At 42.2% G+C, this 26,727-nt stretch overlaps 1 protein-coding gene across 5 annotated transcripts in view; it reads left to right on the forward strand.

The window, feature by feature from the left end:
• Nucleotides 1-26,727, forward strand: part of MCC (MCC regulator of WNT signaling pathway) — a 217,293-nt gene that overhangs the window by 14,439 nt on the left and 176,127 nt on the right. For 2 of the 5 annotated variants that reach the window (XR_014516816.1, XM_083464429.1), the window contains exons 2-3: nt 3,238-3,485; nt 21,774-21,985. Coding sequence is in view for 4 of the 5 variants with exons in the window: in XM_083464429.1 (XP_083320555.1) it covers nt 3,238-3,485; nt 21,774-21,985 (460 nt within the window). In the remaining variant the exon portion in view is untranslated. Of the gene's footprint in view, nt 1-3,237; nt 3,486-18,510; nt 18,539-19,551; nt 19,608-21,773; nt 21,986-26,727 lie in introns of those variants that run through there. The other 3 variants (XM_083464430.1, XM_083464431.1, XM_083464433.1) reach the window with 3 other exon arrangements.

Consider the following 26,727-nt stretch of genomic DNA (forward strand, 5'->3'; position numbering starts at 1 on the left):
TAGCAGCTGGTGGTTGAAATACGTTGCAGCAGGAACCTTGCCATATTTCATATTCTTTGACTTCTCTTTGGGGGAGTCCTGTCTTAGAAGTGGGGAAAGCCACTGTGGTTTCAGCTTTCATGTTTGTCTTTCGGTTTTCCTTTCTTATCGCTTAGCAAGAATGTTATGTTGGCTTAACCATCTTGTAGTTCTGGGATCTTTAATTGGATACTGCTATGCAAGTTCTTTTAAAATAAGAGCTAATTTCCTGAAAGAGGCAAATTAGCTTTGATTTCCTCCCCCCAGCCCCACATGCTCAAATGGGTATTTATGAGTCGAAAACACTTTCTGTGTCACTAAATCAGCAAGGTTAATGGACACTGAGTGAACCAGATATGCAGTAAATCTATGAGTACATTCCACTACGTTAATACTGGAGATTAAAAAAATATATGAATTATATTCAGTGACTGACAGTCTTGGCAGTGTGGAAGATTATAAAGCCAGTGCAATGTTACATTTTGTGGCATTTTGGAGGCCAGGAAATTGTTCCCCATGCTTACAGCTCTAGGCAGCTTAGTTTAATTGTTCCGAGCTAAGCTTTTCCGCACTGATATACTTTTCAGATGGGTTCTAATGTTGGGATGGATTTTAAGGGCTCCGTAAACTTGTGTTAGAATTTAACTGAAAGGCAAGACGTTGCAACCCACACACAGTACAGTGGTACCTTGGGTTACATACGCTTCAGGTTACATACGCTTCAGGTTACAGACTCCGCTAACCCAGAAATAGTGCTTCAGGTTAAGAACTTTGCTTCAGGATGAGAACAGAAATCGTGCTCCAGCGGCGCGGCAGCAGCAGGAGGCCCCATTAGCTAAAGTGGTGCTTCAGGTTAAGAACAGTTTCAGGTTAAGAACAGACCTCTGGAACGAATTAAGTACTTAACCCGAGCTACCACTGTAAGACCTAAAAGGTGATTCTAAAAAGCACGGGCAAATAAAAAGTTATTCCCATAGTATCAAAAGGATACTAAAGTTATTCGGCAGTTGAACAGACTCCCACAAGAGGTGGTGGACCAGGGGTCAGCAAACTTTTTCAGCAGAGGGCCGGTCCACTGTCCCTCAGACCTTGTGGGGGGGCAGACTATTTTTGGGGGGGAAATGAATGAATTCCTATGCCCCACAAATAACCCAGAGATGCATTTTAAATAAAAGGACACATTCTACTCATGTAAAAACACGCTGATTCCCGGACTGTCCATGGGCTGGATTTAGAAGGTGATTGGGCCGGATCTGACCCCCGGGCTTTAGTTTGCCTACCCATGTTGTGGACTCTCCTTCTCTGGAGGGTTTTCAGCAGAGGTTGGATGGCCATCTGTCCTGGATGCTTTTGTTGAGATAACTGCTGCTGAAAGTTGGACCCGATGACCCTTCCCTTCTATCTCAGCAATGCTATGATTCCGTGAAGTTTTCAAGGCTTCTTGATGAAAAACTTGGAAATAATAGTGTTACGCTACCATTGGAAAACCCCCCCCCCCCATGTCTAAAGTTGTTTTTGGCATGCATAGGGGAAATTCCTTCATTTTATTTGTAAGATTTTTTTAGCTGCCATGGGGGTCACAGGGTGAGTTTCAACAATATAATCATACAAGTAAAACAATTCCAAACAAAGCTAGCATAGTGTAGGTTAAACAAAGCAGAAGAGCAGAAAAACACCTTAGCTGTCAAAGCCAAGGTAAAATGTACAGCAGTCCCAATCCACCGTTCCCTGAATTTGGGGGGGGGGGGCGGATGGAACTTCCACATCTGACTTGGTTTTATCTGCATGTATTGGTGTGGGTTGTTTTCAGCTTTCAATCTTATGTTGTGGTTTTTTTGCAGATTTGGTAATAGAAATGGCCAAAGGTTGTGCCCATGGATACTGTGCGGTTCACATAACTTGGGAGTGATTGTGTGGAGAGGAAAATGCCCAATTCACCTGGGTAAACATTGAATTGGTTGCAGTAGATATAGCTTTACTCTTAAAAAAGTCAGAACAGGGATTTGTTTGGATTTGAACAGCTGTTTGGATTTCTTGTATGATCACATTCCAGCCAAACAAATATTTAAGACATCCTTTTGTAGAACAGATCGGCATTAGAGTTTTGAAGTGTGTCAATAGAACATTATTTTTATTTTATTTTATTTATTACATTTTTATGCCACCGTTAACCCAGGGCAACAAACAACAAAACTGCAAAAGAATACAATTAAAAGAAAAGAAAAATTAAAAAAAAAAACATTTAGAAACAGTCACATATTCTTTCAGCTAATAATTTCAAGGTTTTAAAAGTAGGGCTGAAAATAATGCCAATATATTTCACATCTGGCAAACCAATGCACCTCTTTGGTTTCAGATAGCAGCACATGGGCAGATGAGTAAAAAACCCGGGACACAAATTTTCACAGCCTCCTAGCGGCTATGATAGCTCATTTACCAGAAGTAATGTCTTTAGTGTTAACTCGGGAAGTGTATACTCGATTCTGACCAAACCAAGCCTCCTAGAGCACAATATACATCAGTTTGTTTCACTTCTGCTTCGTTGTTTATGTGTTTCACAGCCTCTGTATAGTCTTGGTCATTCTCAGTTGCAATGATCAAGGCACCTACAAAAGCCAGAACATAAAGTACGGCTATGTAGTTTCTCAAGGGTTTGCTTTATGTGGCTCTGCCAAGAAAGCACTGGAGTTTACCATATGTTCAAACCAGGGCCGTCTTTAGCATATGCACCACCGAGGTGCAAAGATCCGCCCAGCACCCCTTTTTTTTAAGGGAGGTGAACTCAAAGTTGTTGACCTTTTTTTGGGGGGGTGATCACTCACCTGTAACAACGACGCAGTGAAAAAACTGCTTCTGTTTGATGCTACAGAGTAACAGAACGACACAGGAGGGGAGATGGGGACTTCCACTTCATTGCTTTTCACTGCTGCTGATCAAGAGGAATCGGTATGCATTTGCCGCCTCTCAGAGTTCGGCACCCAGATGCACCACACCCCTTGCACCCCTGGGTAGAGACGGCCCTGGTTCAGACATCACTTCTGTGGCTGAAATCTTATCCTTTTAAGAAATGGGAGAAAAAATGAAGTTACTTTATCAGACTTGAAATCTTGTTTTGAATTACTGGTTACTAATCATCCAGTACAGAGGTGCTTGTCTTTGTACTAAACTACAATTGTTTGGGTCTTCTCTTTCTCCTTTTCCCCTTTCTCTCATGTCTAGGAATGACTTGCTGATGGTCTGCCGCCAACTGAACATGGAGGATTCTGTGGCTGAGATCATGCATCAACTTGGCGCAGATGAAAGTGGGAAGATTTCCTTTCAGGAATTCACACGATGCCGCATGCAGCTTGTGCGAGAAATCAGGAAGGAAGAAGTGGAACTCTCTGTGAAATCAGATGACTCTTGCAAAAAGAAAACATTAAGGGATAGAATAGCTTCCTGGCCAACAAGCAGCAATAACAGTTTGGGTAAGCGTTGTTTCGTTATGCCTCCATTGTCTAAAAGTAAAGATTACACAGATACGGCCACCATCGTGGTATTATCTAGTTCAGGCTTCCTCAACCTCGGCCCTCCAGACTACAATTCCCATCATCCCTGACCACTGGTCCTGCTAGCTAGGGATCATGGGAGTTGTAGGCCAAAAAAACATCTGGAGGGGCGAGATTGAGGAAGCCTGATCTAGTTTACTGGAGTAAATCATTTTCTTTCCGGCATGCTTGTTTTAGCATCATTTGCGGAATTTGTGCATGTATTTTAAACTATACGTATTGGGAACATACTACAAACTGCTATGTGTAAAACATTTTGCTAAACTTGGCTGTACATTTATTTCCTACGTCTATGCACAGGTGTGCTTTGGAAAATGTATGAAGTGGTTGTCAAGAACTCCCCATTGATACTTGCTTAGTTCTCAAGCTTATGGTTCTGGCAAGTAGCAGCAGCTTGTTTCTCTGCATGAAAATTAGAGAGCTGGGAAAGAGGATTTTAGGCTGCATCTGTTTCGGGCAGCTCTGCCCCCAATAGTTGTTTATTGGGTTTTTTAAAAACACTGCAGTTTTAAGACCAGAGTTAACATGATCTCATTTTGACTGAAGTTCCACAGAACCAGGAAATTTATGCCTTTATAGATACACCATGTGATCAGCAGTGATGCTGTACGTTGTCACAGACTGATGTGGTGTTTTTCCCCTGAGAAGTTAGGCAATGATGTGTCCTTGCTTCCATCTTATTAAACTTCTTCTTGACTGATCTTCCCACAAATGTGGGTTCAATAACTTCTCATCCTCTTGCAAACCTTTTTAGAACTTAGACGATTGCTTATTTGATTTGCAGATTACTGTAGGAAAGAATATCTAACTATACAATATATATATATATATATATATATATATATATATATATATATATATATGAATGAATGAAGGCCAAGTGTTCCAAGACCATGGATAGCCACAAGTTAGAACAAGTTGATTCCTACAAGTATCTCAGGAATGGCTTTCATTACCAACTGGACTGTGCAATGCAAATTAGCACAGTCCGAACGAAAATATACACTAATTGCATTGCCTTGATATTTCTTCACAAAAAGCAGTAAATTCGTTGCAGCACCCTTATGGGTGAACACAGCAAAAGTTGCGAACCAGAATTTGTATGGAGCCTCAATCTGGTTTTCTGGGCTTAAGTTTTCATTAGGAACAGCTTGGTGTTTCTTTCTTGGACCTATACTGGGCACACCTAAATGTGTCGCTAGTACTACCCTTAACCATGAAAGTCAGACTTAGCTCATTAAAACTTGGAAGAGGTATACTTTACTCACTCTGAATCTGCTTTCCTGCCCCTCCTATATTTCTCTGTTGTATCAGGTATTGCTCAATTCTTTTGTATCTATGTGGGAAAGAGAGTTAATGAGGGAAGTTTCTGTTGCTGGTTCGTCTTCTTTTTATCTGCTGTCTTTGTACCTAGTGCAAATCTATGGTTTAGAGAATGAAAGATACAGATTTGAAAAAAAGCTACATGCATCAGCTAATGGACCACGTGCAATACAGTCTGGGCCTGTCTTAGTCTGATTTTAAGAAATTCATATCACATCTACATTTTTCTGTAGTTACCTAAGTACAGTGGTGCCCCGCAAGACGAATGCCTCGCAAGACGGAATACTCGCTAGACGAAAGAGTTTTCCGTTTTGGAGGTGCTTCGCAAAACGAATCTCCTATGGGCTTGCTTCACAAGACGACAATGTCTTACGAGTTCCTGCTGGTTTTCCCCCCCTCCCCCCCTTTTCTAAGCCGCAAAGCCGCTTATCAGCTGATCCGATCAGCAGATAAGCCGCTAAAAGCCGCTTATCAGCTGATCCGATCAGCAGATAAGCCGCTAAAAGCCGCTAATAGCGCTAAGCCGCTTATCAGCTGATCCGATCAGCAGATAAGCTGCTAAAAGCCGCTAATAGCGCTAATCCGCTAATCCTTCAATGGGCTTGCTTCGCAAGACGAAAAAAACCGCTAGACGAAGAGAATCACAGAACGGATTCTTTTCGTCTTGCGAGGCACCACCGTACAGAGTAACAGTTTTGTTGGCACATTTTAATGTTTTGCCTTCTAAGATCCTACATAGCAAATTAGCCAAACTTCTCTTTAAGGATAGGTGCCATCCTTGCAACTTATTAGAACTTGAAAAAGTTTCTCCTGGCCACTGAATGCTATACCAGATTAAGTTTCCAAACCGGACTGAAGTTTATTCGGAGGCATCCCCACTTTTAATGGGTTGCAGTGATCTTACTTAGAGGTTTCCAGAGCAGAGGCGACAGAAGTTAGGCTATCTCTGTCCAGATATGGTGGCCCTGCCAAAGCTGATGGGTCAACAATGGATAGGGAAGTATGTTCAAGCGATATACCCTCTCATTCAAAGGGAGCAAAGATTGCAGCCTTGCTGGTAGCATCAACTTCTGTGCTTTAGTTTTAGTAGCGAACAAGCATTCAGCCTGTATAGGATGTCAAAGTAGGGCACATAATGTTAAGCATTCCATAAATTTCTTTTTGGTGGAGAGGCCTCCTTAATTCACATCTTTTTCTGGATGCCTTTTAAAAGGCCATTATGTGTGAAAGCATACTTTGTGCTGTGTAGGTAGTGTAGACTGTTAAGGGTTATTTTATAATAGCAAGATGCGATATTTTGCAATCTCTTAAAAATTCCTTCATTAATAGAAAACATATGTTCTTAAAAAACCTGGTTTCTCATGAAGCCTTAGCCTTTTAATTACGTATATTATGTGAAACTGTTAGTATTTTGCTATCCTACTTGGAGCTGTCTGAGTTCACAGCCCAGATGCTTGATTGTCGACACAGAAGAATATAAGCATTTCTTAATTTTATATTAGGTTATATATAAATAAGTAAATGCAACTTTCTTAAGTGGGTATTAGCTTCCTAGTAAGTTTACTTAGGATTGCAGGTTTAGTTGCCACCAGGGTGGATTTGATTTAAATCAAACCGATTTAAATTGTTATTTAAATCACTAGTCAGTAAGACTTGATTTAAATCATTTTTTACAGAAAGACTCATTCTTGCTGGTATACTCTTAATGTTTACAACCAGTAGGAAGGTTTCATTTTTGGAATAATAAATTTTCAGAGTAGTTTTTACAGTTATATCAAAAAATACTGATTTGGTTATACTATTAGAAATACATAGACCGGTAATTATGAAATTATTGTGAGGTTTAATAAGTTAACTGTTTATATTTGGACAACTTTTCTGCTGTACTTTATTGGAAGGAGAAAAACAATAATTTCCTCAATAACAATTTAAACAATCAATTTAGCTAAAACAATAACATTATAGCATATGTATCCGTGTTTGTTAACTGATGTGGTTAAACTTTTTTAAAAAAACAAAAACAAAAACCTTAGACTGAGTTTTAGCACACATGAAAAACTTAAAACAAATCCTTATTTCCTGATGAATAGCCTTTGGACTATAATGGAACTTAAATAGAAAACTATCTTTAGAAAGATTTTTCCTCCAAAAGCATTTTATTTTAAAAATCCAATTTAAATAAAAAAACTGATTTAAATAAAAAAACTGATTTAAATTTTTAAAATCCCTTTTTAAAAAAAATAAATCATTGATTTTTATCCACCCTGGTTGCCAGCACTTGACATGATAGTTTTATTAGATTTGCAATATGAAAGTGAATAATGAATTGATCAAGGCCAGAATCTTAAGCATTAGGCCAAACGGGGAACCTGTGACTCTTCCCAAGTTGTGGGACTACATATCCCATCATCCCTGATCATTGGCTAGGCTCTTTGAGATGGATAAATGTTGGAATCCAACAGTGTCTGGAGGGGCACAGGAGATCATTTAAATCAGTGTTTTCCAAACTTGGGTCTCCATCTGTTTTTGGACTACGATTCCCACCATTCCTAGCTCTTAGGACCAGTGGTCAGGGATGATGGGAATTGTAGTCCAAAACAGCTGGACACCCAAGTCTGGGAAACACTGATTTAAACCTAGAATGAAAAAAAAACACACCTATGCCTTAGGCAAAGATCACAAGACGTCCTGGCTGGTAGCCAGATTCTGCGCCCAGATTTGTAGGCACAGATCATCCTCTAGAACAGTGTTTCCCAACCACTGTTCCGCGGCACACTAGTGTGCCGCGAGATGTTGCCTGGTGTGCCGCGGGAAAAATTTAAAAATTCGAAAGATTTTTTTTTTAAGTCAAATTTTTGATTGGGGCGCAGTCACTAGATGACCCCTGGGGTTCCCTCCCTCCCTCCCGCTCTGCGCCTCCCTCCTCCTCCTCCTCCTCCCCCGGGGAGGCCCTTCCTGGCTCTCGGCCAAGGCTTGGCGGCTGCCACTCACTCACTCGCTCGCCCACCCGTCCCTCCATCCCTGCACCCGGCCTCTCCCCCTCCGTCCCGGGCGCGGGGGCTGCCGGGATCCGTAGTCCCCTTGCCCTTGGGCTCCGCGCCCGCGCGGGGTGCACGAACTACGTTTCCCAGCGTGGCCTGGAGGGCCAGGCGTTTTGTTTGAAGCGCTCTTCTCCCGGCCATGGAATGAGCGCAGCGGCGGCAGCCGGGCGGGCAGGGGCTCTTCCGCGCAGACCCCGCGCAGCCTGCCTGCGCCCCCGCGGAGATCGGGTGGCAGGATGGAGCCCGGGGATCCCCGCGGAGGCGGAGCGGCGGAGGCGGAGGCTGCCCCCCAGGTAGGGCTGCGTCGGGGGGTTTTTATTTTTGCAATGCTGCATCCGCGCCGGAGGGGACGCATCGGACCGCGGGGAGACCCCTTGGCGGGCATGCAAGGCAATGCATGCGTGCAGGCGTTGCATGCAGTGCAGTGTAATGCAATGGCAATTCGGCGCCCTGCATGCATGCATGCAACTTCCACCGGCGCTCCGGACTTGGCAGGTGAGGCGGGTCCCCAGTGGGTGGCAGAGAGAGCCGGGAGGGCGAAGGGGAGCCGGGGGGGAGCAGCGCTGCTCCCCGAGCCGAGCCCGGGGGGAAACTTCGGCGTCGTTGCGCCGGGTGTTGGAAGCGGAGGCTGGCGGGGGCCCCTCACCTGCAAAACCTGGTCGCCTCTCATATATTTCGTGCATTGCATTCATCGCCCGCTTTCTCCTCCAAGGAGCTCCCGGAGGCGCGCGTGGTTCTCCCCGTGTTATCCTCGCAACAACAGCCCTGCGAGGTGGGTCAGGCGAGTGGCCCAAGGGTACACCCAGGGATTGTCCTGGCCAGGTGGGGTGATTTGAACCCTGCTCTCTGCCTGGTCTTCGTCCTCATTTAGCCCCCACATGTGCATGACTGTGCATGACTGAGGGTTTCCCCCCTCGTCTTGGCTATGGTGTGAGTCTGTGCTGTTAATTAATGGGGTTCTGCCTTCGGAGAAGATGAGCCAGCCCTCAAGGAGGTGATTATGTAATTTGCTAGCAATTCATGTCCCTCCCGGCGTGACGCTGCGCGCTGACGTCACAGGGCTGTAATGGTGGTGTGCCTCGAGATTTTTTTCATGAAACAAGTGTGCCTTTGCCCAAAAAAGGTTGGGAAACACTGCTCTAGAACAGTGTTTCCCAAACTTTTTTGGGCAACGGCACACCTGTTTACTGAAAAAAAATCTCGCGGCACACCACCATTAAAGCCCCGCCCCGTGACGTCAGCGCGCAGCGTCACGCCGGGAGGGACGCACGAAAGTGAAAGTTTTTTCCCTCCCCCTTGCCGGGGAACCTCCAAGCTTTGGGGGTGGGAGGAGGCAGCAGAGCGAGGGACTGAGGGACGGCGGCAACTGAGGCGGCGGCGGCTGTTGTGGTGGTGGCGGCGATAGCGGGCGGAGGAGGGGGCGGCGGCGGGGCTTGAGGAGCCGTCGCCGGGAGTTGCTGCTGCTGTTGTTGCTGCTGCTGCCCGGACATGCCGGCCTCCTCCTCCTCCGCTGTCTCGCGCTCCTCCCTTTTGCACGCGCTGCCCCGCCGCTCGGCACCACCACCGCGGAGCCGCCCCCGGCTCGATGCGGATCCTCGCCGCCGCCGCCTCTCACCGCCCGACTCGCCCGCCTCCCTCCCACGGCACACCAGCCAATGTCTCACGGCACAGTAGTGTGCCGCGGAACACCGGTTGGGAAACACTGCTCTAGAATAAAATAGCTTACTAGGGAAAAGCTGAAGTCGCCCTTTGGGGTGCCTCAGGGTCAATTTTTATGGTAGCCCAAATCTCACTTGTACGGGTGTATGTATATATCTCAATTTTAACTCATGAGCTATTGCTGCAATCTACTCTAAATGTATATTTTATCTTTATAAACGCTGTCATCATTGTGTTATGCGAGCTGGTCTTTGACTGTAATGAATTATCTATCTAGCACACCCATGCCTTGTTCTTATCTTGTTCTAAATAATTGCCTGCTAAAAGTATGGTCTTTGTTTTGTAATTCAATTTCAAACTAACTTAATAAATAATTTCATAAACTATACACTTCATTTGCCAATTGTTTAAAAGCATTGGTGATAATTTTGTATCAAGAATGTGAGCAAAAGTTACTTTGAAATAAAATTATGCTTTTGTGCAAGTCTTTGTTTAATGTTTATCCTGAGGGATGCAATTGCAGTGATAGCTCTTTACAGATTGAACTGTGTCTAGCTACTGCCCTTTTTCTGAGGTGTGTGCCTAATCCTGGCTACTTAAGTTGAAAAATTCCAGAGAAATTGTGTCTTAGTTCTCTAGAATTATGTTTCATCATGTATGAGATTGACACTGACTTTGCTGCTGTTCATTGGTGAACTACACAGCTCTTTTCACCAGAGGGTTAACTGACAAGATAGCATTAGGGTGCCACCTACTGAAAAAAAGAAGACAAAACAGTCCTGAAAATCTTTTGCACAGGTTGGAGGGCTGGGAGAGACGTGATGGTGCAAATGAGGTGGTTTTTGAGCTTTAAGAATGGGGCAGGTATAGAACGCAGGCCATTGGAAGTATCCAATGTGTTGATATTCCATGACAGTCTGAAACTGTTCTGCTTGTAGAGAGCTAGCATATTGCTAATGTTTGTCCAACAGAATTGAGCCAAATGCTAAAAGTACCTAATTTTGACTAGATTGGAAATGTGATTTGCCAGACTATATACTGATCCCTCATTGCAAAAAGTGAAGTTACAGGGAACCAGGCAGAGGGCCTTCTCGGTAGTGGCACCCTCCCTATGGAAAGCCCTCCCATCAGATGTTTAAGGAAATAAACAACTATTTTACTTTTAGAAGGCATCCTGTTTAGGGAAGTTTTTAATGTTTGATGTTTTATTGTGCTTTTAATATTCTGTTGGGAGCCGCCCAGAGTGGCTGGGGAAACCCAGTCAGATGGGTAGCTAACAACAACAACAACAACAACAACAACAACAACAACAACTAACACCCCTCCCCACCTTCTCACTATATAGAAGGATCTGGCAACTTCTGTTTCAGTGTATCTGAAGAAGTGTGCATGCACACGAAAGCTCATACCAAGAACTAACTTAGTTGGTCTTTAAGGTGCTACTGGAAGGAATTTTTTTATTTTGACTATGGCAGACCAACACGGCTACCTATCTACTACAACAACAACAACGATGATGATGATGTTGTTGTTGTAGCTCAGAACTCTACGCCCTCTTCTGCTTTAGAGTTTGGCTGTAAAATTTCATGGGCATTTAGTTTTCATGTTGGTCTTCTGATGATATAAGATTACGGCTCTTATTACTATGCACAGCACTCTCCAGAATAAGCGTTTGTAGGTAAGTAATACCTTTTTTTAGTGGAGCCAAGGGATAAAAAGAATATTGTGGGTTCTCAAACAGAACAAACATGCAAATTGATTTTAAGGCTTGTGGTCATAACAGCAGATTGGCTTTTTATGTGTATTGGCACTGAATTTGTATTTCTATTATGTATGCTTTAAATGCCATCGCTGGTGTTGTTGCACACCATGCTGGGAGTAAATTAATGTTAGCAGGTAGATGTACTATCCTCAGATGTCTACCATCGCCAACTAAGCTTTCTTCTGAGTAGACCCACTGAAATCAAAGGTCCTAAATTAGTCACTTCAGTGGATCTGCTCTGTGCAGGACTAACATTGGATACAACCCGAGTTGGGAATAAGCTTCCTTGAAGTGAGCAGTGTTTGCTTAAGAGTAAACATGCATAGAATCAGGCACTCCTGTCTGTAAATAGATTAAGACAACATGACTTTCCAAGGAACTATTTATCTTAGTTGCAGAAGAGCATTGGTCGGGAAAAGTGGCAGTCATGTAATACACAGAACAATCTAACATGAAGAACTTTGTGGTAAACATGTTAACTGTGTTTTGCTCCAAGGTTTTACTGCCATTAGCATAATGTCAAGATAAATGACCTATTGTAAGAACTGTGCATCCCATTTTCTGTGTTCTCTGCAACTGATACGTGCAGTTTTCATTAAATTGTCTTGTGTGTGAGTAATGGTGTAGGTCAGTCTTAATTAAATAGAAAGCAAATGATTTGTTGTGAGTCCCCTCCGAAACAGATATGCCATACTGTAGCTTTGCTGGCAATCACTTTGTTTTTGTTTTCTGAACTTCAGGGGGAAGAGCCCACAATTATGTAGCTAGAAACATAGCAGCCATGCAGAAGAGGGAGATATCAGTAGACTAAGGGGGACACTGAGGTATGCACAAACACACAAAATATGTTGCGGGGGGACCCTAAGGGGAGAAATCTCAAAATTAGCTACTTGGGAACTAAATGACATGGATTTTTGAGTGGGGTGGGGGGCAATGTTGAAATAAATTTGGCATCTTTATAATAGAATGTTTTCCCTTAAGCAGAATCTGATAAAATTGGGACATTTATATTGTTGCTCTGATCTTTCAAGGCTTGCATAATAAATTCTTATGCATTTTTATTGTCTTATGCATCCTATAATTACATAAAAGGAAGAATCGTAGCATTTGTTCTCTATAAAAGCTGTGAACTGGTCATTAATAATGGGTGGGTTGGAGAAAAAAAGGGGGCATCTCAATTTGTAGGCTTCAGGTTTGTAAATCTGTCACGTTTATTGCCCCGGAAAGCAACTTTTCTGTATGCAAAAGTTACCTATAGAATTGCCAGTGTTCTTGCTTTGAAATACTTGCTTTCACTTGAAGCATTTTTTAAATTGGAGCTGGAAATGGGATTCCTGCCCTGATAATTCCTCCTACAGAAGCAGAAGTAAGTGGGGGAGAGGCAGCTGGCTGGAAGAGCAGGAGAGGTACTGGTATTGGTTAACACCAAGCCTAGTGTTTCCCAAACTTGGATCTCCAACTGTTTTTGGACTACAGTTCCCATCATCCCTAGCAGCTGCCAAACCAAGTTTGGGAAAGACTGACCAAGCCTCTTACCCACCTTGCAAAAGCAGCTGCTCTCGTTTCTGGGAGGTATTTTCATCAGGACTGGGCCCCACTGAGCCTGTAGACCATTAGCCTGAGTGGCTACAGCTGTTCAGGGTTCTCTCCCCAAACCAGCTCACCTGCACTGGTGTCTTTGGGTTAAGGCAAGGGCTCAGCCCCTTTTATTGTTTTGTAGGCTTTGTGAGCAATGTTTATCTCCTTCTCTGGAGGTGAGAGACTGGATGTGGTCTAGATGTGGGTGCGAGGCAGGAGGATGTGTGGAATTTCTGTGAGTCAGATCCGGCTTTTGTTTTTGCAAATGTCTCCTTGTGGATGTTCCCCCAGACACTGCTCTCTGCTGCATTCCTATGTCTTTGAGGTGGGTCAATGATGTTATGTGTTGGGGCCAGGGTCAAGGGCGGGATGGGAGTGGGACTGGTATCCATTGGTGAAGAGGAGTCCATCAGAACCCTTGCTCTTTCTGCTTTGCCCACTGTATTTCAGGATCTGGGAATACTGGGCAGCCAACCCTCTGGCCTGGTGGTGCTGTTGCTAAATGCCTTGTTTGCCCAGAATAAAACACCACTCATCCATTGTCAGGGTTGGAGCCAGGCTTAGGTCAGCAAAATAAAACAATAAGTCACCCAAGGCCAATGAAGTTAACTGCTTATTCAAGGAAACAAACCACAGCTCCGGCCTAGGGTTACCCTCTGCAACCTTTTCCAGGTCTTGCCCCAATGAAGCAGTTGCGAATACTGAAGGTCCCGGCCTTTCCAATGTCCGCTAGGACTCTTGTCCAGGGTCTTTCCCACACTGTGATTATTATTTCCATTGTACTGTCTCTGTGTCCCTGCCCCATGTACGTTGAGGCCAATGGTAGGGCCATGGAGGTTCATGCTTGCCACAGGGTCATTGCCTGTACTTTGGGGCAAAGTTCTACCCTCCATTTATTTCAAAAAGTGCACAGTTTAATGTTCAAGTTCCACTGGTTTCGGTGGAACTGGAATTCTCCGAATTCTCCTGATTTGTGATTCATGGTTTTCTTTAGCGATTCAATCATGTGTTAAGCCTATTCTTTACCTGACTATCTCAAATAAAGTAGCAGCACAGTGCATACTTTTTTTTTTAGCAGTGCTCTGACATACATTGGATTTTACTGGTGTATAGTTGAGAACTATAAGCATTATATGAGCAGAAGTCACCATTATGCATGGAGTTAATACAAATTTTGGCATTTAACTACCTTGGCTCAGTTCAGTGCACTGCAGCTGTTCTCTGATTGTTCAGATATTGTTGTGATTAAGTGGGGATTTTGTGTATCATTTTTCTCATAGAAGATGCAGCCGGAAATCTTACAGAACAAGGATATAGAATAATGATTCCTTTATATTTATCTTATGGTAAAACATAAAACAATTACTGGTTTCTGGAAAATAGTTTTCTTATGTTTGCATCCTAACTTCCCTTATCAGGTGCTTTAAGGAGCATGTATGCTCACTTAAGGTTTACAGGTCAGAACAATAAGGTCACAGTGAAATTTGCTTAATAATGATTTCACTGTGACCTTATTGTTTTGACAAATCATAGCAAGGTAGCTTAAAATAAAATACCAGCCTAAAAGCAGAGTTACCTTCTTAAATACCGAAAAGAAGAAAGAAACCAAAATAAAAGCTGTTCACCAGGCACTGATTACAAAATAATGGGAGTGCCAGATTCCCCGTAGAGGAAATGCAGATAGGATAATGGAGGGCATCATTGAAAAAGTCCTGTTTCCTGTCACAATTCAGCTTCCTTTGGAAGTCAGAGTGACCCAGAACAGAGCATTAGAGACCATTCTTAACACCCAGGTGGTTTCACACAAGGAAAACTGGTCCTTAATATACCAGTCACTTAGGGTCAATATTTGCACTTTGAATTGTGCGTAGGAACAGATGGGAAGGCAGCACAACACTTTGTGAACTGAAGAGATGTGTTCCATTTGTCTGACTCCAGTTAATCAACTTACTGATGTGCTCTGCACTAATTGCATTTCTCCAGCAAGCAACACCATGTACTCTGAATGAGATGCTATCGGTGCAGGAATAACTGCGGCTATACCAGGGCTCAGCAACTTTTTTCAGCCATGGGCTGGTCCCCCGTCCCACAGACCATGTGGTGGGCCGGACTATTTTTTTTGGGGGGGGGGGAATGAACGAATTCCTATGCCCCACAAATAACTCAGAGATGCATTTTAAATAAAATGACACATTCTGCTCATGTAAAAACACACTGATTCCCGGACTGTCCACAGGCCACATTGAGAAGGTGATTGGGTCGCATCCGGCCCCCGGGCCTTGGGTTGCCTACGCCTGGTCTAGACTGTCTTTATCAGGAGAGGCTGTAACTGGTGCATTAGCCTAAGCTTTCGAAAGGTGCTTTGTGCCAGTGCGATTGAGAGTGCTTGGATAAGGCTAACAGCACCCCTAAACTACCAACCTGATATTTCAGGGGAAGTTGAGCACAGAGGAGGTAGGTTTTATCCCTCCATATGCCTTTACAATACCCTTGGGCATCAACAACTGAAACTCATTCAGCCACCTAAATAAGTGCTTTCAACAAGATTGGCAAAAAATAGTGTCCAAATCAAAGTAGCTATAAATACAGGATATATTATCCTTAAAATATTTTACAAACAGGACCCTACAAGCCTCTGAGGGCTCATGTCATTCTGAAGTTAACACATTTTTGCCTTTGAAGCAAGCTTTTCAGTGGGATTGGGAAATAGCAATTTGCCCAAGGCTATGGAATGAACTTAATGAGTATTAAAGATTGAACAGCTAAATAAGATTATTCCGTGAGCCCCCAGGATAGATAAAATGGTTACTAAATATTTAGTAAATATTTTAACGTGCACATAGTAACCAAAAAGCAGTTAATTCCCAATGTACTTGTGGTTATACACAGTGCTGTTTTTCTAGAAAAAGAGGTGCCGGAACCCCATGAACGCCTCCCTTGTTCTCTTATAATGTCAGTGGCGCCCACCTGAGAGGTGCCGGAACAGAGTTCCAGGGAGTTCCAGCTGAAAAACAACAACCCTGTTTATGCATAAGGCAGGTTATGTCACAACTCTTTTGTATAGAGAGCTGGCTCTGGTAAGCCATGTGTGTAGAACAAGGACCTCTTGCTCTTACCTCCGCTGTGAGATGCTGCCATTTTTACAGTAGGACATTCTTGACTTTATGGAACATAGAACAATATTGAACCTTCTTGTTTTTGTGTTCACTTACCCTGAAGCTAGTAAGTTTCGATAGGGTGTTTCGAAAGGAGGACATCATAATCAACCACAAAAGAGTCGCTGGACATGTAAAGAAATAACAATCTTTGTGCCATGGCCTGTTCGTAGTTCACAAAATGTTATGAATTTATCCCAAGAAGAATGATTGGGCTTGGCATGAAGTAGGATTTGGTTTTGTGTGCTTGGAACTACCCTTTGTGGTTTTCTGCTATTGATTTCTCTCTTCCTCTTTCTTTGTAGTTTACCAAAAAGTATGTTCTTCATTTCTGTAGCTGCGCCATTAGTTTAAATAAATGAATTAGCTTCCCCCCTGCTCGTGTTCATCTTGACATCATACAAATCTATAACTGATCTGTTTTATCCAGTTAACCTATTTGGTTTAATTTATATATTATTTTTTAAAAATGGTTTGACCAATTGAAAATATGAACCTGATTAGTCAGGACACCAGGTATTTTAATTTTTTGTCTCAATTCAAAAACTAAAATAATGACAGCTGAGAACATCTTAAAGGCACTCTTGTCTCACAAAGGTGTTAAAGTACTTGAAAAATCATTTACATCTAATGTGTAGCTATGCAAAATCACCTAACAGGCACCAGAAGTCCAAGTTGCTGTTTCCTAGACTCAGTATAATGTTAGAATATGATAAACACACTCATCTCCTTGTGATCAATTGTCCATTACAACTGAAGATCACCTGCTATTGATTTCAGTTAAAAAGAAAAACCATTAAGGGGAAAATATGTTTGATGCCAGAGGATCGAAGTAGTGGAGAAAACAGATGTTTATAAATAGTGTTTCCTCAAGCTGATGTATGTATTTTTATTGCAGGAAAAGGCATTTTATATAGATTTGTGTCTAGATTGTTTTGAAAATAACTTTATCCTGCACTATGTCCAGCATCTTAAAATCGTCTTTGTTTTTTTAAATGAGTCTTAGGAAGACTGAAAATAGACTTCATTGATACGGTGTGAACCAAAATGCTCATTTTTATTTTTATTTTTTAAAGGTGCACAAATGCTACTAATCGTTTGGCACTTCACTGTTTGGTTTCCTTTCACACTTAATCATTTTTAACAAATTGGATCAATTTAACTGAAAATGTGATGCAGACATGACTGTGTAAACAAACATAAAACTGTTCAGCTAGATCAGTCAATCACACTCCTATAAATATCCCAGCAAAATTTATCATCATGGGTAAGCTTAAGGTTACTAAGAGATGGTATGGCTATGTTAGGTTTTTAAGATATTCAAGTTTGTATTTCAACCTACCCTGTAAAATGGAAGGTAAAGCTATACAGTATTTTGTTTTTTGAAGCTCCGCCCCTCAAGGGTTATAAGCTCATTTTTTCTTAGTGGTTTATTGTAAAGGAAGTTTCTTAACTTGCATGTAAAGGAGGTTTATCATAACTTGCATGTTGTGTTAAATACACACTTTGGTGTTAATGTGATTTTTAAAAAATAAAATAAAATCACATTTCTGGGTAGAGTTAGGACTGGGAACTCACGCTTTCACAGCTTTGTCTCCCCATCTCAATCCAGCTGTTACTTGTGTCGGGAAGGAAGCTGCTGTGAGGGAGGGTGACATTTAGGGTAGGTGGAAGTTGTGGCGTTGGAGTGAAGGGTGCTGGCAGATAACCAGGAAATAAAATTAAGATAATAAAATTGTAGAGTTTGAAGGGACCTTGAGGATCATCTTCTAGCCCACCCTCCTGCAATGCAGGAATATGCAGCTGTCCTATATGGGGATTGATCCTGCAATCTTGGCGTTATCAGCACCGCTCTCTCTAACCAACCGAGCTATCCACTGGGGAACACCATGAAAAAGTTAGAAATGAGGATGGGCAATATTCTCTTGAGGGTGTGGAGAAACAGGTTACTTTACCCTACATGGGATTATTAAGAATTCCCTTCTTCGCTATGGAACATACTGGGAGGTATTTTACTAGTTTGATATGAATTGCAACCAACACTTCAATATACTGTCGTAATTTCTGTGGTTAGTTTTAGCTTTTCTGGGGTGTTTTCATACTTTTCTGAGCTGATTATGCTGTTACGGTATAGTAGTGATGGTGGCGATTGTTTCTGCTTGGGAGCTCAGAATGTTGAATGTGTACTCAGTAAAGCTTTATTAATATGTGCACATAATTGTTCAATAAAACAGTTTCTCTGCTGCTACTTCAAGAGCTTACGGCCTACTTATCCTTACATTTTAATCTAATAAGGTCACTGTCTCAGCAGAACATTTTCCCCCAGTCTGTTTTCAACAGAATATGTTCTCTTTTATTAGCTGTGGAAGTATTAAGGTAACAGGGTAGTTGTTTTGAGGCCCAGTAATCAAATCTCTGAACTGAATATGAGGAAGTGTTGAATGGTGACAAGAGGTATCCTTGTTAAATATAGTATTCTTATTCTTATTTATTATTTTAAATTTGTATACTAACCTATACCCGTTGATCTCAGGGAGATTCTCAACATAAAATCACAATATGAAAAACATAAAATACATAATAAAAACAAAGACAACTCGATAATCTCCCCTTTCACAACACATTTGAAAAGGGCAGCAGATGTCAATCAGTCAATGGCCTGGTTTTCGCCTGGTGCCTAAAGGTACCGTATTTTTTGCACCATAACACTCACTTTTTTCCTCCTAGAAAGTAAGGGGAAATGTCTGTGCGTGTTATGGAGCGAATGCCTATGGGTGGGTGGGGGGAATCTCCTGCAGTCGTGAGCAGAGGATCCATGGTTCCCCTTCCTTCCCTCCTCCGTGGCTCGCTTTGAAACAGCAAAGCGGGAGAGGAGCTGCTTACACAGGTGTAAGCGGCTCCTGTCTGGTTGGCTGCTTTAAAGCAACTGTGCTCTGTGTCCCTCTCTCCTCCCCACTCAGCTCGCTAAACAGCAGCAAAGCTTTTCAGCTCTCTAAGCCGGGGAGGAGGGAGAGAGGCAGAGCCTGCTTGTTTTAAAGGAGCAAAACGGGAGAGGAGAGGAGCCTTCTCCCCTTATACCCCTCTTCTGCATTATTAGCAGCATCCTTCTCCACCCACCCCACGTGTGCTCCTTGTCCCTTGAGTGCCTTTCCTTCCCTCCCCACTTAAAATGTGGTTACAAAGCACGGATCCACATGGATCCTCAGGATTTTTGCATTGGGCTACCCCAAACTCACCATCAGATCACATGTCTGTGGCCACAGCATGAACCACAAAAATCATACACCCCCTGTTTCATTTAGAATATTTTTTTCTTGTTTTCCTCCTCTATAAACTACGTGCGTGTTATGGTCAGGTGCGTGTTATAGAGTGAAAAATACGGTATATAATGAAGGTGCCAGCTGAACCTCCCTGGGGGGAGAAGAAAAGGCCTGTTCTAGTGTTGCCACTCTCATGGAGGAGGCACCTGAAGAAGGGCCTCAGAAGATGATCTCAGGGTCCTTGTAGATTCACATGGAGAGAGGTTTGAGATCACTTATCCGGAAGTGCACTCAATCAAAATTTGTGGAATTTTGATGTAATTTATTTGGGGTGTGGTTTGCTTCCCTGTTGACCTTCTGCTGGACCTGAGTTAACAAAGGGGGCTGCCGGTATAGAAGTTTGTTTCCATGCACACTACCAGCATGGAATGAACTGGGTCATTATAAGGCTGCTCAAGTACATCTGGGGTCTGTAGTCAGACCACACAAAGGAGAGAAGACTGAAGTGAGCAGGCAGGCAAAAAAACAAAACAAAACCCTGCTCTGGTGATTGGTGCAGGTCACTAAAAACATGCAAAGGGGTCTGTTCTGAAGTGTAACGTATCTGTTTCACAAAGACTGAAGAAGAGTACAGTGGTACCTCAGGTTAAGTACTTAATTTGTTCCGGAGGTCCGTTCTTAACTTGAAACTGTTCTTAACCTGAAGCACCACTTTTGCTAATGGGGCCTCCCACTGCTGCTGCGGCACTGGAGCATGATTTCTGTTCTCTCTCTTTTTTATATTATATTTTTATTAGTTTTCAAATATAAAAACAAATTTATACATTCCATACATCTTAATTACATCTTACTTCTCTTTTTTGACTTCCCTCAATTTGTCTGCCATTCCTTCCTATTGTTACTTTTTACACATTTCTGCCCTTTTAACCCTTTCCCCTCACAGAGCTTCCTTAAAGCTTACAAACGTAATTTTATTATCACTCAGTTTTTGCATATATTGGATAAACTTTTCCCAATCTTTTGTAAATCTTTGATCTCGTCGATTCCGGATCCTTCCTGTCATTCTGTCCAGTTCTGCATAATCCATCATTTTAGTTCTCCATTCTTCTATCGTGGGTAATTCCTCCTGTTTCCATTTCTGGGCCATCAATATTCTTGCTGCTGCCACTGCATATAAAAATAACTTCTTTTCTTTCGTATTTATCTCATTACCTGTAATGCCTAGTAAAAATGCTTCTGGTTTCTTAACAAATGTATATTTCAACATTTTCTTCAATTCATTATAAATCATTTCCCAAAAGCATTTTACCTTCTTACATTCCCACCACATATGAAAAAGGTACCTTCTTTTTCTTTGCATTTCCAACATTTGTTACTTATCTTATACATTTTTGCTAACTTCACAGGTGTTACATACCATCGGTACATCATTTTCATAACATTTTCTTTTATAACTGTGCATGCAGTGAATCTTAAACCATCTTTCCAAAGTCTTTCCCAATCCTCCATTTGAATATTATGCCCTATATCTTTGGCCCAGTCGATCATAACTGATTTTACCTCCTCATCCTTCGTACACCATTCCAGTAATAACTTACACATTTTTGCTAAATTCTTATAATCATTATTCAATATTTCTGTCTGAAATTTTGATTCTTTGTCAGCAAAACCCCTCTGATTTAAATCTTTTCTAAACATCTCATTAATTTGAAAATAATGCAGCCAGTCATTCACATAGTCCTTAACTTCTTCAAATGATCTCATTTTCCATTTTCCTACACTTGTACACATTAACTTCTCATATGTCACCCAACCCCCTGTCATATTGACTTTCTTCACACTTATCGCCTCCAACGGCACATGATTTCTCTTCTCATCCTGAAGCAAAGTTCTTAACCCAAGGTAATATTTCTGGGTTAGCGGAGTCTGTAACCTGAAGCTTATGTAACCCAAGGTACCACTGTAGAAGATACATATGGTGTAGCGTTGGTCTTCTTGGAAGAGTCATTGGTTCTGGAATGCCTTTGTGACCAAAGGGTGGAATTATTATTAATAGACTATCAATCATGTGCACGGGTCATTACAAATTAGCAGCAAGAAGACAGGCCCCTGAAAAAAAGGGAGCGAAGGAAACTTAAATTATCATATTCAGCCCAGGAGTTTGGCTGGTGGAAATGAAATTAAGCAGGGAAAGACCATGCATTCAGATTACATAGATGTATTTAATTTCAGTAGGGGCCGAGGACCAGGGGCTTGTCTCAAGAACTCCAGTGAAAATGTGAGGTTTGGGAAGAGATTGGAAGGAAGGAAGGTGCTATCATGGAGGTTGCCTCAAGATCTCAACTACTGTGATCACGCAAGTGGAGAAGATGTGGAATTGGACTGTTCACTTCCTTCTAATAAACTAGCCTTCCCCCCCTTTTTCCCAGGTACCCTCTCGGGAGCTAGAGAAAGTTGGGAATATGATTCTGGAGCTAGAGACCTTCAGAGCCCTGACTTGCACAGTCGTTCAACTCTGCAGAAATTCTTGGACTATGGAGGCAATGCCATGAATCAACAAGTTGCAATGCAGAGACTTCTTACACAAGCTTCCAATTTTAGTAATTCAGTTGGAGGAAGTTACCTGGAACTTGCCAACACTGTGAGTACACTTTTAGTTCACTGAAAAGTCTTGATTTTTTTGTGTTTTTCCCTCCCCCCAACTCAGATAGTAATTAATACTTTAAATCATAGTCCATAGGAAAACACCAGGTGGCTGCTTTCATCTGAGAGAACATCATTAAATTTTTATTTTTGTAAATAATCAGTCCCCAGCACTTGCTTTGTTGTTGAGGATTGGTATTCAAAAACATCTTGTTTCCATAACTTATTTGGTTGTGCTTCTATGATTTATTCAAATTTGACTACTAAAAAAACTAGCATGTAAAATCTGTTTAGAAATTTAAATTAGCCCGTGTGCAAGTCTTTATCCCAGAATAGTACAGAAGGAAAAATCAGTCTATTATTTATTGGTTTTGTTTTTGTTTTCTTGAAACTGCATTCTGAAAATTCCTTGGGGTGCAAACATGATACACTCTCACTACAGAGAAGACTCGTATACATTCTCAATTCCGTTTAAGGAAAGCCTAAGAGGAGTTGTTGTCGTTACCAGCTGAGCAGGTCGAGCTTTTGGAATCTTGCTCCTCAGTTTGTACAGACTGTAAAAATGAAAGAATGAATGTGCGTTCCTTGCCAGGCAATGGATTGGAAAGTAATGGTATATGGAAAAGAGTGAGTTAAGCAATACTATGAAGGCATTGCCAAAAGGATAGCTCCTGCTTTTTTGATGAGGGTTTGTTGCGAAGCCGAACTTCCACAGCTGGTTTTAGATGACCAGGGCTTGGCGAGGGAGTTGGTAATGCCACAGCTTCAGGTGTGCTACATCCTTCCATGAGAGGAAGCCAACCCTATATGCCCATTGTGCTCCCTACCTGCTGTTTAGCTACTGAGGACTGGGGAAAAGTGTCATATCCCTTGGTGTGGTGTGCCTTATTGTGGAAATTTGGAAGTAGTGTGCTTTAGACTTGGTTTTTGAGATAGATTACGGTAATATAGTAGTACCTAGGGGGATGATATCATGTACACCAGGGATGGCTCAGCTATCGTCTTTAAGACATCGCTGAGCTACACCACCCAACATTCCTGACCACTTGATATGCTAGCTGAAGCTGGGAATCCTACAACATGTTAGCCACTCCTGATTTACACCAACTCCTCTTCACCTCCTCTGTGCTAGTCTGATATATATTATAATCTCTCTAACATTTGGATTTGTGTTTGGTTTATTTACGGCACACTTTTTTCACAATTTTGTAGGATGCACCCATCTTTTCCCTGTCTTCCTTAAGTCCTAATACTTTAAACATTCTCGTTTGTTTGGTTGCTATTGATTCATGCATGTTTAATCTTTTGTTAGTTGCATTACTTGGGGGCCGCCCAGAGTGGCTGGGGTAACCCAGTCTCATTGGTGGCATATTGATGATGATGATGATGATATTTTACTGTTTTGTTTGTTTGCATTTTACTTAAGGAGCTTTTAGTACAGGAGTGTACATTCATCATGACCAGGTCCCATTCCATTGTCTAAACGAGGCTTAGCTAGATTGTGCCCATTGGTAACTTTCTCAAAAGGAATTTGCAGTGTGATAGAGCAGGAGGATCTGTAAGAGTTTTTATGTGTGCTGGACAGAGGGCAAGTATATGAGGGAAAGAGAAGGGGTGGCCGAATGTGCATGAATTCAGGAGTGTGTGCATATAGGGTCATGCAAGAGTCAGGATGTGCACACAGACAACAAGAGAGAGGAGGAGCACACAAGAGTCCTGCATGAGTAAAAATCTGCAAAGAAAGAGTGTCTAATTCCATATGTATTCAACGTTGAGAACATGTGACAGAGCAGGAGAGTTTGTGCAGATGTAAGAGAGAGAGAATGCACATGAAATTATGCACCTGAAGGTGAGAGAGAAAAGAAAGTTAGCAGGGGTATGTGCATATGTGAGTGAGAAGGTGCCTGTGGGTGTGTTTGTGAGTGCATGCACACACGCTTGTAGCAAGAGAGTGTTGGCATACATCTGCTGGATGAAGAGAGGCCAGGTGAACAATACCGTGTATATGTACACATAACAGAGGGCCAAGCCGCAAAAAGTCCCACAAGAAAGTGTGCTGCATCCGATTGTATGAATGAGAAACAAGAGTGCCCTGTGTGCAAATTTGTCCAGACTTTTGATGGACTATAGCGCTATTGCTGGTGTTTATTTTAGTTGGCTGCTTGTAAGTATCTGCCTTGTTCATAGTACTTGTAGGACGTATCTCAATTTGTTTTAAAGGGTAAGAGCCCATGGAATTGCATATGCAGCGAAGAGCGGATAAGAAATGTTTCAAATAAATAAATGTGCTTGCCATTGAGACAGAGGTTGTGTGTCCATTTTTCTGTATGACTTCTTACAGACGCTAAAGTGTGTGCTTTACGTGCATGAGAATGCAGATGCTCACTCATGTGAATTTTTGTAAGGGAGGAGGGGTGTGTGTGTGTACACACACACACACACACGTACGTGTGTGTGAGAGAGAGAGATGCATGTGTGAGAGGAAGCATGTGTGGACCTGCCTTTGAAATGAAGTTTCCCTTTATGTAAACAAACAAAACTAGGTGCTGCTGAGAGTTAGAGATGCAAAAGGTCTGAAGTGGGAAGCCTTTTCTACTTGTGCAGTTTGGACCCTGACTATGCCATTCTTTCCTAGAACCACGTATCCACTGGCCACACGACATCTTCTAATACAGAATTAGCTCTGAGAGCGGGGCACATGTATCTCTCTCTTTCCTTCCAGTTTGATTTCTGCATCAGCAGGCAGAATTCACACCTCATCGGCCCCCAAGACTTTAGTTTCCAGTCCTCCTTCACATGCTAGCATAGCTACCGAGGTTCAGTGATCTGACCAGATCTCCTTAAATTTTATAATCCAAGCCACAAGTGTCTTATTTAATGGGAGCTGTAGTCAAACAACATTTGGAGAGTCACATTTTTGTTTGTTTTTCGGTGTTTACACATTTCTTCTCTTTTGAAACTAAAGGTTCTTGATGTAAAACAAGCTTTAAAATACAGCAACTAAATAATAATGAAATATGATGCCACAGCGTAGTATGGAACTCAGAATTAATGGATTAACAGGATAAAAACAGAATTATAACTCCAGAAACGAGGTTCTCACATAATGATAAAAAAAGACTTAGTAGCCATGCACCAACACCAGTGGGGTTGGGGGTAGGGGTCACCCAGAGATGGCGTCTGGGGGAAGGTGACACTAAAGCTGTGAAGGACCTTAAAGATCTAAATGAGCAAAATTAGGCTTGGGAACCGCCTACAAGAACCATATTTTCTCTTCCTACGCTATCATTTGGGAATATGTTTTTGCAGATGGTAGTTAACCCCTGAGCAAAGCTAGCTTTTCCAGGAGTGCCCTTCCCATCTTTATTCTCAGACTGCTGCCATCCCAACACTATTGAGAAATGGAAATTCATCTTGCCTGCAAATTCCTATACAGTGGTACCTTGGGTCAAGACCTTCAGGTTACAGACTCCGCTAACCCAGAAATAGTACCTCGGGTTAAGAACTTTGCTTCAGGATGAGAACAGAAATCGTTCTCCGGCGGCAGCAGGAGGCCCCATTAGCTAAAGTGGTGCTTCAGGTTAAGAACAGACTTCCGGAACGAATTAAATACTTAACCCAAGGTACCACTGTATTCCGTGGTGCCAAGGTGGGCCTCTTTTCCAGTTAACTGTGTTTTCTCTTTGTCACATTGAAACTCGAATGCCTACTATTTATAACCAGTCTAACTTGGATTGTGATTGATTACTTCAGCTTATACAAGTAGCTTTTATCCGCACTAAAAACAGAAATCAAGACTTATCACTGGGGGGTTAAATTTATTTCAAGCTGCAATGCAAATTGATTTTGGATGGCTGCCCAAAAGAACATTAATGGTCTCCTCACACTGAAATAATGGGTTACCATTTGTCTATTTAAGGCATATGCCCTGAACTGAAAACCAAACACTGTAGATGTGGATCAGATATTGCTTTATATGTAACTAGCAACAAGAAAAACCTTACCAGGCCCCACAATGTTTTACTAGCCTGCCTGCCTTCACATAGTGTGTACCTGTATGTGATAACAGCTTTCTGTGTGCGTTTGTGTGTCAGTGAAATCTGGCAAGCCTGAATCAGTCAGACCTGAGTTTGAATCCCAGATTAGTCATAAATGCTGACTTTGTACCAGTCACATCTCATACCATTGCCTACCTTTCAAGATTTTTGCAAGACTACATGAAACAATTTAATGTGTGCTTCCCTGATCTCCTTGAATAGGATGGAAATTGGAAAGATCAAAAGCTTCTTGTGCAGTGTGTATTATTACAATATTGCAATATAAAGTGTTTCGTGATTGCAGTCAAACTATTTTTATAGGTACTGTATAAGTCGTTCTGCTCCTTTGAATTACTTTCAGACCTTCCAACTGTCCCTATTTTCCTGATTTTGAGAAGCCGTCCTGGTTTCTGATTTGATCCCAGAATGTCCCGCTTTTCCTTAGGATGTGCCTGTTTCCTTAGGATGTTGGAGGCTATGGAGTTATCTGACCCCCGAGCCGTCTGAAGGCAATCCTGAATAGGGAAGTTATAATTTTTTTAAATGTTTTATTACGTTTTTATATGTGTTGGAAGCTGCTCAGAGTGGCTGGGGCAACCCATTAAGATGTGTGTATGGGAGTGGGTATCAAGGAAAATATAAAAAAATGTAGTATAAACACAGACAACTGGGAAACACTTGCCTGTGAGCGCTCCAGTTGGAG

Source organism: Podarcis liolepis (genome assembly GCF_965112155.1).
Source record: "Podarcis liolepis genome assembly, chromosome: 11".
Classification (NCBI taxonomy): Eukaryota; Metazoa; Chordata; class Lepidosauria; order Squamata; family Lacertidae; genus Podarcis; species Podarcis liolepis.